The sequence below is a fragment of the Ipomoea triloba genome, chromosome 6 (assembly GCF_003576645.1).
Source record: "Ipomoea triloba cultivar NCNSP0323 chromosome 6, ASM357664v1".
In the NCBI taxonomy this organism is placed as follows: domain Eukaryota; kingdom Viridiplantae; phylum Streptophyta; class Magnoliopsida; order Solanales; family Convolvulaceae; genus Ipomoea; species Ipomoea triloba.
Genome location: NC_044921.1, coordinates 20,162,713 through 20,178,599, shown reverse-complemented (window position 1 = coordinate 20,178,599; position 15,887 = coordinate 20,162,713). Strand labels below are relative to the sequence as shown.

At 31.3% G+C, this 15,887-nt stretch overlaps 1 protein-coding gene and 1 pseudogene across 1 annotated transcript; one reads left to right on the top strand and one right to left on the bottom strand.

Annotated features, from left to right (window-relative positions):
• Window positions 1-3,513: 3,513 nt before the first annotated feature.
• Window positions 3,514-4,493, bottom strand: LOC116022790 (ethylene-responsive transcription factor TINY-like). Its single transcript, XM_031263664.1, has one exon. The coding sequence runs from the start codon at window positions 4,435-4,437 to the stop codon at window positions 3,706-3,708; it is 732 nt and encodes a 243-aa protein (XP_031119524.1). The 5' UTR covers window positions 4,438-4,493; the 3' UTR covers window positions 3,514-3,705.
• Window positions 4,494-12,075: 7,582 nt separating this feature from the next.
• The window catches only part of LOC116022033, a 7,381-nt pseudogene continuing 3,569 nt past the window's right edge, over window positions 12,076-15,887 (top strand).

The window sequence follows — 15,887 nt, the reverse complement described above, 5'->3', positions numbered from 1 at the left end:
TTTTTTTTTTTTTTTTTTTTTTTTTTTTTTTTTTTTTTTGTATTGAAACTATTTACGCGATACAATTCATTTTGCTTTCTGCAATCACTTATCAATAATCTTTGTTCTTATTTCTTGCCATCCCTATCCAATTTATTACCGGTGTTTATGCAATTAATAATATCAATATTTAATATAATTTTTAAATATATAAATTTTTATTCACAAATAGTAAATTAAATATTACATTACAATTAAAATTTTGCAAATAACTTAAATTTAATTAATTAATTTTTTCATGTATTTTGGGTAATTAAGAGGGAGTATATATATAGAATTACAAGATTCAATTTTGGTAGAAATAATAATTCCACATGTGGTGTAAAGAGTTTATTTACCTAAAATTAGGTGTTGAAGTATACCAGCTTCTCTTTGAATTTAGAGTCTATCCAACAACCATTATTTTTTAGGTTACTTGCAAACAAGGAAAATTTAAAGAATGGGGTAAGTACGTTTAAACCACAAGAGATGTTGGACCGCCATCTAATTTTTTGTACTTGGGTAAGAAATTTAAAAAGACCACAAATTTGAGCCACCAGATACTACAACACAAACCAAGGTTAAGTCAATATAATACAATTTGATTTTTTTAATAATAGGTATATTATTATTATTTTGTGGTAGTTGTTGTATATGTTAAAGTTTTTCAGCCACGTTACATTGATGCATCAAACATTTTTCGAAAGTTAGAACTGTTCCTGCAGACTTATATAATCTTTCTTAGGAAATTGGGAATATCAGATATTAAAACTCAATCACATAAGGATTCAACTTCTCAATAACAATAATTTTCCTCAGCAAACAACCAGATATCCAACATTTGTTTTTATCAATCTTAAAATAATATTTTACTCATTAACACAAAAATAATATTTAAGTTTATGGTAGCCAACAACTTTGAGTATCTATTAACATTAAATTTTCTTTAATTTAACTTTCTTATTAGAAGTTTCACACTTTTTGTAAAACACTTGTTTAAATTTTGCACCCGATATATGCTTCTAGAATGCTTTTCATTTTACAATATTATCATTATAAAACATTCAATTTGTTTATGTGATCTTTTTATACCTTGTTACTTAATTTATTATAAATTTTAGAAGATAACAATAGTTATGTCGGGTAAATTTCTTACTAAAAACGTTGAATCCCAACTGCAAGGCCCTCATGCCTCATCCGACAGAATACGTTGGTGAATGTAAATCATGGTAACTTAGTTGAACACAAAGGTTAGACCTTTGTTTACTGCGCACAGGGAGCCACTCACTTTGAAAGGTTGTTCCGCCGCGGGTATAACTCGATCCCTGATCATTCTTTTTAAATTTCACCATGTGACCAACTCAGTTGTCCACGTGGACTATATCGGGTAAATTTGTAGATATGAGTGCATGAGAGGGAACGGAGCTAGTGTATTGGCAATACCCCAAAGGCGCCAGCCAGTAGCTAATCAGATTGCACAATGATTGCCCACTGAGACGACCTTTATTCAAAGTAAAAACAAAATCTAAGCCAACAAGTAATTCTTCAACACGACCTATACAAGCTATCATCCCAAGTTTTTTTAAAGAAAAATTTAAAGTTCAGTAGAAAGGAGAAAAAGTCCAGTAAATTAAGGTTTGGTGATTTATACTAAAAGTTGGACAATGACCTGTGAGTTGATATGAAGAAATTGACATGCTAACCTATGATTTTGCTCCTAACAACGCGTTTCTGGAAAAGTGCAATAGCATGCTGTCTTTTGAATATGAATTGGGACATAAGAGAAAACCATCCAAGTCTCCTCATCTTATCTTCTTCTTTAGCATCCTAGGATCATTAATGGGCTCGGATCGATTACAGCACCAATATGAATATGATTCTTATCAACGAAAAAATATGAAATTGAATAAAATATTGTTAACATTTGAGTATAGTATTTAACAACGAGGGAATTTCAAATTTTTAAGTTTTTAGGTTAGATATTTTTGGGATATTGTTGATATAACCACTGTTGGTAGAGAGGATAATTTATTTAGGCTTATCGTGAAAGGCAAAGGGAATGAGGTTTTGTGGTATTGGCAGACACAGAAAGGTTTTCCCTTTTGAGAAGAAAAGAAAGAGCAAACAATAATGGAGCACAAAGGCTGTAGTGGCATTAGATTGGAAGCAACTATTACTATTAATGGTCGCATTAATGTGCAGTTTGAATTTTAAGGAATAGGAGAACATTGTTTTAAAATGGACCATATTTTAAAGATATTATATTATATACTGAAAAATAAAAATAAAAATATATTAAATAAACTCTTTAAATCAAGTAAATAGTACAATTGAGTTTAGCTTGTAACTAAAAAAAAACTTATATGATTTTTTTTGGAACCAGACTAGTTTCCGGCAGTTCTTGTGGCGCTCATGAAATGCACTGCATCAACTCTGTCTTTCTCAAGACCCTCAAGAACATTGCTTGGAAGCTTTTAAGCTCGATACAATCGCATCTCATTCTAGCTGCCATCTTGACCAAATAATCCGTCACCGTATTACACTCCCAAGGAACACAGGTTACATTTACTCCCAAGGGACATAGGTTACATTTACTTCCTATTCCTTACCAATCCAATCTTTACAATCATATTTTTTTTTAATCGCTAAAAGGGTGCAATTAAGTCTTATGATAACTTATTTAAGAAGTTATTGCTAATTTAATAAACATGTAAAAAGAATTTATGCCACATGCATTTTAGGTGTAAAATTTATTATTACTATTATTATTAACTACATAAAATTATTAATTTGACAAACTACTAACGGTCTTTCGCGTTAGACAATTGTGACTATCAACAAACAACCACGATTGTTCAGAAATTCCACAAAAGAACAAATTTATGCAGCAAAATGAATAGTAATTAATAATAATAAATTTTATATGTAGGACCCACGTGAATACAAAATATCTTCATATTTGCCAAATCAACAATAACCTAGTGGATAAGTGACCATAGCAATTACACTTATTTGTCATTTAAAGGAATTAGATGAAACTTCTTTTTAATTATAGATTTAATTACAAATCCCGCCCAAATAGATTTAAGTACAGTATTTGCTCAACTCAAGAAAATTTAGTTGAGTCTTTGCCACCAATACTTTTGTGCTGAGTTGTTGATATCTATGTGGATGATATGCATTACATACAATACAAATAACATACATAATTGTACCTATATATGTACAAAATACACAATTTTCAACACGGAAAATTCTTATATATCCATATAAATCATTGATTGGTCCAAATAATTAAAGATAGAATGATAAATTATCATAAAACCTTAACCTTATTTCCAGCCAATGATAGTTACCTACTTATCTCTACCTTTTAACTCACACAAAATGATTAATAATGGAACATAGTACAGATACTTCGTATAAGTTATTACCATTCTGATCAATCTGATTTACCTTTCATCAACTCAAATGTACAAGCTAAGGATAGAAAAATAGACCCAAATGTATGATTTTGTATTGACATTATAAGAAATTATACATTTATATACACATACTACCAAAATATTACAAAAGGATGGATAAAAGTGAAATGTAAAGTACTAAAGTGCGGCACTCCTACATAGAACGAACATTATTGATTATAGGATTAGTATTTTAGTGGGCAGTAGAGAAACCTTAATTGAATTAGCCAAAGCTCTCTGGAAACACACAATCTCCAAGACTAACACCTTCTTGATCAAGAAAATAGCCAAAGAATTCTTCACCGTCCGACGCCCACCACGGCGGATACACCCACCCCTCAGCCGCCACGTCAGCCACGGTCAATTCGGCATTTGATTCCAAAAAGTCAACGCTCCCCTCCAGAGGCGGCAGCTCAATGATCTCCCCGAGCTCGTCCGACGCCAACGTGGCTGCTGACGCACACTCCGAGGAAGATGCTGACGTGGATAGAGAAGAAGAGGAATGAGAAGAAGAGGAGGAAGAAGAAGAATTCAGGTCTTCCATGGCGGCGGCTTTGGCGGCGGCGGCCTGAACGTCTCTGGGCGAGCGGGACGTCGGGGCAGGGAGCGAGGCGGCGAGGTGGGGGAAATTGAGGATGGCGGAACTCCCCTTGATGCTCAGCGCCGCCACGTCGTGAGCCCTCGCCGCCATTTCCGCGGTGGGGTAAGTCCCCAGCCATATCCGCGACTTCTTCCGCGGCTCCCGAATCTCCGACACCCATTTCCCCCAGCTGCGCATCCGCACGCCTCTGTACACCGGGTGTCTATGCCCACTCTCTCTGCCTCTCTTCCCGCGCCATTTCGCCGGAGTTTTCGCCTCTGCGCCGCCCAGAAGAACAGAGTTTTGCATGGGCGTAGAAGACGATGAATTCGTATAGCTTTCCGCTTCCGAACTATGCGTTTCTGTTTCCGCCATTGTTAAGAAGATTGAGTTTGAGCTTTTACAGAGAAGAGTTAATGGAAAAACAATTGCCCGTTGGAGGAAAAAAGGACAGGGATTCGTAGATTTATATAAAGCAAAAAAATTGAAGATTTTTTAAAAAATATTTTTTTTTAACGTGGACTTGGTACTATTGGTATTGGTTGGTGGTCTCGTGCTTTTTATTTTTACATTTTAAATAACAATGAATTTAAAACAAATATAAGGAATATATAAGATTACAAGTAAATCATGCCCGTGATTTCTAAGATTTCAACTCTAACAAGTGTAAATTAATTTATTGATCTACCTGCCACAAAATTCTAGACATTAAATTAAAAATCCCCACTAGATTAAGAATAGATCGACGCTAAATAGAGTTTATAACAGATCATGTTAAAGATATTTAGAACCGAACAACCCAGTCAATTTAATTGAGTTGTTACCTTGAATTGGTAACTATGAAGTTTAAAGTTTAACTTTTAGGGAAACGATTTATTGACATTCTTAGTTTGACTTGATCAACATAGCAACTTAAGTTAATTTATCTCAGTGTGATCACAAGATAAAATTTATCCCGTACATATTCTTGGGTATTATATTAATTCAAAAATAAAGAACATAAATGATTTCATCTAAATTTTTCTTCTTATCTTTCTCTAATTTTTTATTTTTTAAGGCATGATGACATTAGAAGCAAACAAATCTTTTCCTAATGCTACCTTCCTTAGTATCTAAACTTATTTTCCAGCACATTTGTGAATATCACTGAATGTTGTCAATAGTAAATTAGTTCATTTTTTGTTTTAAAAAAATGTTCATCTTCTTCATCTAGCTAATTGCCACCATCGTGGCATTCGTATGACAGAGGTCGCGATTGACCATTAAATATTATACGTGCTCAAAACAAGGATGTAATCAGCAACATATAAAGCTAGTTAATTGATTACTTATAACCTTTAAGAGTTTTTACTCAAAATGTCCATCGACTATTGCTCATTCTCAATTTTGCATTTCGACTTTCAATTGCACCTAATGTGGTCCCTTGACTTTCAAAAACTCACCCAATTTGGTCCTCCGTTACATATTCCGTCAAATCAGTGTTAAAATGGAGGGTATTTTCGTCCATTTACCTATTGTTAGCCTAATAAACATTGAGAAATAGTTGAGGGGCCATTTTGAGAATAGTCAAGGGACCATTTTGGGAAAAACTATTTTATTTATTTCATTTTTGTTTATTTTCATTGTTTAGACTCTATAAAATTAGAATTTCGATACATTTTTTTCTTACAAATATAAATAGTTAAAATCGCGCAATCCAACCTCAAAATTTTTAACTTTCTTTACAGACTTTTCCTCTCTAAATATACAAACTATTCCTATGAAGTTTTACAATAAGTTCCGTAAATTTCATAAATAGTCATATACTTTTTTTTTATGTTCATAGACAATCAATCAATATGTATCACATTAAATATTACTTTTACCATTGAAAATAATATTTTTTTTTCAAGCGTAGACACCCAAAGAGTGTAAAATGTAGGGAAAACATTGGACCGAAAGGTAAATTTTTCTAGTAAACTTCTCAGGTGAGCCGAAAAGTAAAATCTCGTCAATGTTTCCTGCAATATTTTCTGTATTTGATTTCGAAGTAATTATTAAATTTTATATTAATTTACATTATTTAAGATATTGTATGACATCTTTTATATGTTTTCTTCTTCTTATTTTTTTTATTAATTATTAAGGCAAGTATAATTTATTTTGTAATGTGAACACATTATTTTTAATAATTTTGATTTAATTAAATTATACCTTAATTATAAAAATCCTACCTAATAATTTTAGTATATTACACGGGACATAATAATTATTATAAATAATGTTTAATAATTGTCAATTTGTATTCAACAATAAAATTTATAGTTAATTTTTAAGTCAATCATAAAATCTTTTGTGCTGTGGGCACATTATTTTTAATTATTTGAGTTTAATAATATTATATCTTATTTATAAAAAAAAAAATTCAAAGTAATATATTTAGTACTACGGATGTGACTAAGAATTATTTTAATCGGTGCTTAAAAAATGAGTATTTATAAAATTTACGAAACTTATTGTAAATCTGCATAGGAATAGTTTGTAAAAAAGTTAAAAAATTTTATGATGGATTGCACGATTTTAACTATTTATATTTGTAAGAAAAAAAATGTATAGAAATTTTAATTTTATAGAGTCTAAAAAATGGAAATAAACAAAAATGAAATAAATAAAATAGTTTTTCCCAAAATGGTCCCTTGACTATTCTCAAAATGGTCCTTCAACTATTTCTCAATGTTTATTAGACTAACAATAGGTAAATGGACGAAAATGTCCTCCATTTTAACACTGATTTGACGGAATATGTAACGAAGGACCAAATTGGGTGAGTTTTTTAAAGTCGATAGACCACTTTAGGTGCAATTGAAAGTCGAAATGTAAAATTGAGAATGAGCAATAGTCGAGGGACCATTTTGGGTAAAAACTCTAACCTTTAAGAACCAACATTTGATACAACACATTTTAAAAGCAATGTTTAGTTCATATCGAAGTCATCTTCTCCTATCATAGTGATTGTCTATGAGCTTAGGAATCCATGCATAACTATAATAACACTATCTTCACATTATAAGTATTCACATCTACCGTTGAGAAGGTTAAATGTTAATGATCACACCATCTATTGCAATCATTTTGAACAGAACAAAGTCCAATTCGATCTTTGAGTATCTCTTTGTGTAATTAAGTTGGTAACTACACTAGGCTACAAGTAAGAATTTCACTTTCTATAAATATCACACCAGCTATTGTAATCATCTTGAATAAAATGAAGTTCAACTTGGTCTTTAAATACTTTGAGGTTTAAGGACATCATTATTAAAATTTCACTCTTCTATAAATATCTTAGGAAAATTTTATAAGGGAGAGAAGTCAAAAATACATTCTCATACGAACATCTTATACTCTTTGACCAATATCTATATCTCACTTTTGTAATGTCTTCACGGACTTTGAGCTGAGATATATGGGGTAGGCAACTATAGCAACATTGTTAATTGCCAGGTAACCCTACAAATCCACCACCCCATATAATGGATTTAGCTTAATATTTATTTTTATAAACCTATATATATAAGTTTTTTTTTTTTTTTTGTTTTCAAGATTTCAATTAAAAAAATTTAAGAGCATCACCATCAATGAATTTCAGTGATTTTTTTTTGTAGGGTCAATGTTGATGTGGAAGAGGTGAGAGAGAAAGGTGAGAAACTTATGCAAATGAAGTTTTTTGTGGGGTTCACTAGAAAAATAAAAAAAATAATAAGAACAAAGTTTTTCTTTCTTTTTTTTTTTTACGCGTTATGCGCACATATGTGCCCAGTTGGGCGTGTGCATGCACTCCATGCACTCGTTGGGCACATAAACCTACATTTTTTTCTGCACTAATTTTTTTTCTTTTTGTTTTTCAGTCTATTTTCTCCCTCTTATAGTTCTACTTAGACCTTAAAAAAAACCTGTAAAAAATTTCATTATTGACCTTGCTGTTATATTATAGCCTTTGCTTTATTTCCCCACTTGCATTTGGTGATTTGGATTCCTTCAAATATGCAGCATGACTCCTCCATAACTATCCTTTTGTGGACGTGGATGCTAGCTAGCCAATTAGTTTTCAAACTCTTTTGAATAAAATTTGAAAGTTGAGAGGCAAATAAAATTATGTACTAATAAGAGATAAAAATTATTATATATCCCTATAATAATCTACTTTAGAAATTAAAATCACAAATTTTCTTATAAATTCATCTGATAAAACTATTGGAATACAACCCCTTAGCAGTCCAACTTAGACTTATTATATTCTATATAAAACATATATAATTATAGACTTATAGTATAACGACTAAGATTATTATAGTGGTTTATTGGCATTAATTATTATTATTTTAACACATGTATTATAAATTAGGGAGTATAAGATATAAGGTCTTTTTCATATCCCACGAAATTTGCTGTATGAACAAACATATGTTACAGAAATTGAAAATGTATTGGACCGATTTAGTCTAACGTAGTAAGTATTACATATATTATCCCACCAAATAGAAAAGACAGAATATGAAATTTCATTGATAAGAACAAAGAAGATAATTTTCAAAAAAAAAAAAAAAAAAGAACAAAGAAGATAATACGCGTCAGTGTATAACTGTATAGAGTGCGGGGGAGCCGTAGGAGAACAGAACGGAACGAGAGAGGTGGGACCCACGATCCGTTCGTACGTGGTGTTCTGAAACGTTCACGTACCTTTCACTCATCTGACCGTTGGATAGAGCCGAAGTCCGTAGAATCTTTAACTATACACTTTGTGTATTTATGGCTTTTTTTCCCGTTACGGGTGTTGTTCAAAATCCCTAACTTTCATGTCTGACCAATTCTCCCCCGTTTTTTGACTTTCTTCTTTTGTACTTGTTTCTTTTACTTCCCCATTTTTTTTCTAATTGCAGTAATTTTTATGTTAGATTCATAATTTCTTTTACTAAAATGTTATCCGTATCATTAACTATATTAGATTATTTATGTCACACCTTAATCTTTCATAACATATATTTTGATTTACAAATCATAATTTTTTGTTCGCCTAAATTTTTTTTACATGTTTCTCAGTTTCTCTGATGACATGATGCCGGTATTTTGCTAAGGTAAGGATTAATTCCTTTTGTAAAATTTAATTTTTTGAAATTAAAAGAAAATCAAGGTTAAATTTGATTTTTGCTAATTTTAACTAATAATTAATTTCACCAGAGGTCCCTTGTCTTTGGTGGCAATTTTAAATTTAGTCTCAGACTATTGTTTTTGCCATTTAACATCCCAGACTATTATTTATTCGACACTTTTAGTCCTTCTCATGATTTTTCTTATTTTTAGTAAGGGCATTTTTGTCTCTTTATATTTTTCTTTTGTTATTTTACGATTTTAACCAGTTTAATTAGTTTAGGACTTTACTAAAAACTGGTTGAAAAATATGTTTACCGAAAATCAGAGGTTACCTAAAGTCCTAACCCAATTAAACATGTTGAAACCGAAAAATGAAAAAAGAAAAATATGAAGAAACAAAAATGCCTTTATTAAAATAGGAAAAGTCATGAAAATGACTAAAAGTGTCAAAAAATAATAGTTTGAAATGTTAAATGATAAAAACAATAGTCTTTAACTAAATTTGAAATTGTCATCAAGGACAATGGACCTCTGATTAAATTAACTCTTTTAACTAATTCTGTAAATCAGACACGTGGTCCAACATATAGCTTAATTGGTTAACAATTTTTTTAAAAAAAAGTTAATAGCTCTGTAAATTATATAAACACTTCGCAAAATTTATAAATTGTTGAAGTACACCTATGATTTAAGTACTTCACTAAAAATTTAAAAAAGCATAGGTGGAGGTCATCATAATTGGGTCGTGACTTTTTGTTTTAAAATTAAACGTGGGTTTTAAAAATGTTAGGTTTATTTTCAAAAAAAAATAAAATGTTAGGTTTTAAAAGTTGCGTACTGTTTTGCTCGTACTAATTAAGGACCGCAGCAACAGCGGAAGGTGACAATAGTACATTTTACTTGTTTTTGTTTCTTTGTTTTTATATGAAAAATCTATAGAGAAGAATAGAAGAGGATAAGAACGTGAATCCGAATCTAATTATTGTACGTACAAAATTGAAGTTTCAAAGGACTTCACTCTTTGTCCTTTGTTACCCTTTATCCCTTTTACTCGTCTACCTATATGGCTATATACTACCCCTGCCTACATACTTTTTTTTTTTTGCTTCTGTGGCCGGCTAAATAATAGACCATGCCAAATTATTGTAAAAAAATGATATTATAAGGAAAAATTGTTGGTTTCTCTTATGTTATATAAAAAAAAAATGAAAAAGGAAGACAAAAATTTGTGTGTGACCGCTTTATAGATCTTTATTCGTGAGACATGTAGATTGTAAATAATTACGTGTAGTATTCGTAAGAAAGCATAAATAGTGATTTAAATATGGACTCAATTAAAAGGAATTTTAGAAGTTTTGGGTCCAATTTGCGAAGCTAAATAAGTTTCGAGAAATTTCAAATTGAAAAGGAAACTCTGTAACTTAATTCCAATTTACATCAAATTCCTTTCTCTTGGAAAAATGAATTTGATGTAAGCTGGCAGTTCTTTTCTTGTATAGTTAGATTCTCTAGTAAACGTACCAAAAAAAAAAAAAAGGGAGGGGGCCGGGGGCTCTTGAAATTGTGTTTTGCTTTTGTTTTTTTAATCTTTATTTTCCTCATCTGACTTTTATTTATTTGTAGGTGAACACTTGTTGATATCATCTCACAGGTTTTTATTCATGAGACTGGTCGGGTCAAGTCTAGTCAATAGGTAAATGTAATACTTACACTAGTTGAGTAACACAAAGAGTCAACATTTGACTCCACTGAGGCTCGAACCCACTCCTATCATCCATGTGAGAGTGTTTTTCGGGACACCGGGTGCCACTAGACCACAAGGTCTTTGGCAAGTATTTGTTATTTATAAAGGAAAACATAATACTCTTTAAATGACTAAAGATGACAATAAGTCAAAAATATTTGTAGCAAATTATATTAATAAACAGATAACTGAATATATAACGGATTTGGAGAGAAAAACTAATACCATCATGAATTACCAATAAAAACTCATAACTTATATATATATATATATATATATATATATATATATATATATATATATATATATATATATGGTGTGTTTGGAAAGCAGGAAAATGGTTTCTGGAAAATGAGTCATTTTTCAGAAAATATTTTCCTTTCTTGTGTTTGGCTGTAGAACAGAAAACTGTGTTGGTGTGTTTGGCTCATTTTGCAGAAAATGGGTAGAAAAATGAACAAAATTATATAATTGAATTTTTAATTAATTTGTTTAAATGTAACAAAATTTATAACAAATATACAATCCAAAAAATAAAATAATCACAAAAAAAAAATCACAACAAAATAATATCTATCTCATAAAAAAAATAAAAAATAAAAGTGGCCGACTGATTTCAAATGTCAAATAAAAAAAACAAAACTCATAATATCTCTCTCATAATAAAAAAAATAAATTATTACTTAAAAACAAAAAGAAAAAGTTGAAGATGTCAAGAAGATGAAGAAGTTAAAGCATTTAGGAGGCCTAAGGAGATGGAAGAAGCAAAGGAGAAGGAAGAAGCAAACTTCCGGAAAATGACTTCCCCAAAAAAGGAGAAGTCATTTTACATAAAATTGGACTTATTTTTCATTGACCAAGAAGTTCATTTCCATTGACTCTATTTTCTCCTCATTCCCAAACACCAAAAACCCGGAAAATGATTTCCAGAAATCATTTTCCGGGTTTCCAAACACACCCTTAAAGTATTATTGACTCTATTACAATGCAGTATCTGTTTATAACTACTTTCTCAATCAAATGAAATTTTATGTGGAGGTGCAATCGAGTGATACTAGACCACAAGACCATCACTTCCTATATAATCACATATAAATAAATAAAATTGTATTAATTCGAAAAAAAAAAAACATGTATTAGCAAATTATACTTACATATTTTTAGCTGCACTTTTTAAGGTACAACCTCATAAATCATAAAGTATAACTTGTTAATGCACATAAAAAATCTCGACTCTCAACTCTCGCGCCACTCTCTAGAATTTGGACTTTGGCTCTCTCAGTCACAGAACCGCGCCTCACAGTTGTCTCGCCGTCGTCGCTCCTCGGAAGCAGCCACGGACTTGTGTATGAGATTCTCCATTTCTTCTTTCTGCAAGGACTATGTATTCGGTGAAATTTCATTAAGTTTGATTTGTTTGGTTTTGATGAGTTTCTGTCTTGAATTACTTGGAGAAATAGTTTGGATTTTTTAAAATTTGAAATGGTTTAGGTTTTAGAAACAGTTTATTAAACTGGTTTGTAGCACTCTGTTATGCATAGCCTAAATATCGCAGATAATTGTTTCTGTAAGAATTTCACTATCTTTTATTTCATGGTATAGCTGATAGCTCTACTCTATATTTGTTAAGACATATTAAAAGATGAAAAAGTAGAAGTTGGATGAACAAAAATGGGGCAAGCAAGATTTATAGGGATGGGGAAACGAATTCTGGGAGGTGGTGACATCACTGACATGTATGTTTACAAATAATGTGGCTGTTTGTAATGTACTATTGATCTAATTGGTTCCTGTATTTGTACTCCGGTATTTTTTAGTTTGTGAACTATATAGTTATAATCTTAAATTTTCTGTGGTCATTTAATTTGATTCAACCATATATTTACAGAGATGAATTGAGTAATTTAATAAGTCGTAAGGATGAGGATATTTTAAAAGGTGAAGCTGTGAAAAATCACAAGGTATGAAGCTGCTTACTAATAGCTAAAGAGTTTGTGTCCTACTGTTCATTGTTCTTTTGGATTTTGTGTTTTGTTACACCTCAATAATCCATTTGACAGGGTTTTGATCTAAAATTGTAGTTCTAATTTGGGCTTGAGTAGTTGTTAGATAGATAATACATAGTATTAAAGTGCTTTTCAGATTTTGAGGATTAATGTTCCAAACACATATAATCACTTAGATTGATTTAAGTTGACCACTAGGATAAAAATTACCTCTTCCTTACGGATATGACACCCCAATACTTACTTAATACTATACCAAACTAGTGCACTTGGAAGTGTAGGGTAATAAATTTATTGAAAATCACTTAATCATGCAGGCATGGCAAACAGCAAGTATGAGTATGTGAAGTCATTTGAAGTTGAAGATGAAGTCATGGTACCCAACATCATAGTTGTGCGGATAGATGGCCATGATTTTGGAAGGTAATATTTTTTTTTTCTCTTTTTAAAAAATTATCTCTCATTATTACATTTAAATGAGAGCCAAACAAACACCAAGAATGAAATCAAGTTCATCAAGGTACCTAACATAAAATCCATATAGAAATCTAGATGTCTGAGGTCTAAATATTAGACAAATTATAATAAACTTTTGAACAAAATTAATTTGTGAATAAAATTGTGTGGATATTGATGCCTCAAAACTTACCTTCCATCAAAAATAATTTCTGATGCCCTCAGTCGTTAATGACTACTCCTTTTAAATGAAACTCATTGTGATTGCCACATTTTTTGTTTGGGTTTTAATTATGATTATGCATTCATTTCATTAGGTTTTCAGAAGCTCACGAGTTTGACAAACCATATGATGCAAAAGCCTTGCACTTGATGAATGCTTGCAGTACGACAGTCCTAGAGGAGTTTCCAGATATCGCCTTTGCATATGGATTCAGTGATGAGTTTAGGTACAATGTGCCATGCTTTACTTTCCTTCATTGTACAGGTATTATAACTCAATATGGTGCTATTGTTTTGCTTTTGCAGTTTTGTGTTCAAGAAAGAAACCAAATTTTACCAGAGACGAGCCAGGTAGCACATTACCTGATAGTCTGAGTGTTTTATATTTGCAGTGTCTTATTACATTAGAGGTGCATAATGTCAAAATTCAAAAAAGATGTAATGTCATCTTGTATTCCTTTCTTTTATATAACCTTGAAATATTCATAAGATCTGATTAGTAATCATACTTTGCAGCAAAATATACTCCCTTATTGTGTCTTTTTTCACATCTGTATTTGTCACCAAATGGAAGGACTTTTTTCCTCAACTGGAATTAAGTATTCCTCCTTCATTTCAATCACGTGTCATTTGTTGTGCATCAATGGAAGTTCTTCAAGCATATCTCACCTGGAGACAAAATGAATGTAAGCATTTGTTGTGCATCAATGGAAGTTCTTCAAGCATATCTCACCTGGAGACAAAATGAATGTAAGCTAGTGACTAATTTCAATTAAGTATTACGACAGGCATACTACTACCTTATTTTAATATTTTATAGAAGCCTTCTTTTTTATTTATTTATTTATTTATTATTTTTTTTGCAGGCCACATAAAAAATCTGTATGCTACTTGTTTTTGGGAGCTGGTAAAATGTGGAAAGCATGAAATAGAAGTCAAATTGATTCTGAAGGTGATAGCAGTTTAGTTTGTTATACTTATACTTTGTTCATTCTTTTAGACCCCAAAAAAAATGAGAAATAGGGTATGTGGAACTCAGTTCTATGATAAACAAGAAATTTTGACTTGCATTTCTCATGTTGACGTTGTATGTTAAGATGAAACAACTTATAATAATTATCCGATCCATCCAGTTGGATTGAAACATCTTCAATTTGTTTGTCTATGAATGGGACATATGGGACGATTGATAAATATTTGTTCCTTCACTCCAGGAGAATGGTGCCATGGAGGCATCTCCTCTATGTTTAAATGAAGGGAAAGTATGCAAATAAGGAATTTAAAGTTCCTAGACATCATCTCAATTTTCTTTTTCCTTAATAATGCTCTGAGATGGGATATCTTGAAGAACCAGTTGCTCTTAAAATAGGCATTTAAATGATTTCCAGCATAAATGACTCATATAATTCAAAGCAGTTATAATTCATATTACTTGAATGTAGTGAGTTTGGAGTTTTTATATAAACTTTCCCTCATGTATTTATCTGTAATCCTTTCTTTCAAATTGGAGTTAATGTTTCTGCTGTGTTACTTGTAGTTTTCTCAATTGAGTATTCCCACAACTGTCATGTCTTCTTTCACCCACTTGATTGTCGTTCAAAGGCAATTTTCAATTTGTTTACTTTGCATGGGTCCATAGTTCACTTAAAGCTTACTGATAATATATTCAGCATGGATATATAGTTGTAGAGAAAGTTCATATTAATTCAAATGAAATATTCAGTTATTACTATTTCCTTTTCATTTTATTTTATGTTATTTTATTTTGGCAGGGAACTCAAAAGCAAGATAAAAATGAACTGCTTTTTCAACAGTTTGGTATCAACTACAAAAAGGATGTTCAGGAGATATTTCGTCAGGGATCATGTGCTCTTAGGAAACAGGTACCAATCTCAAGTATATGCCACATCCTTTGGGCGTTCAAATGTTCTAACTGGTCAAATTTGAAACTTATCATTTTAGATGGGATAGAAATCACTATAATGGGCTCCATTTCATGTTAGTTCCATGTTGCATACTATCAAAGATTTTCAGGTGACAGACCATATGATGTTGCATTCTGACCAATCTAACTTAGGAAGTACCAAATTGGGTGAACACCAGGTTTAAGATAGCTTACATTTTTTGTGATACTCTTTCAACATTTGGCATTTCTGTAATCCCCAGTGTATGACAAATACACACTTTGGAGGATTTTTTAGACATTTCCCGTGTAATTCATGAAGTAACATCCAAATCACCCCCCCCCCCCCCCCCCCCCCCCCCCCCCC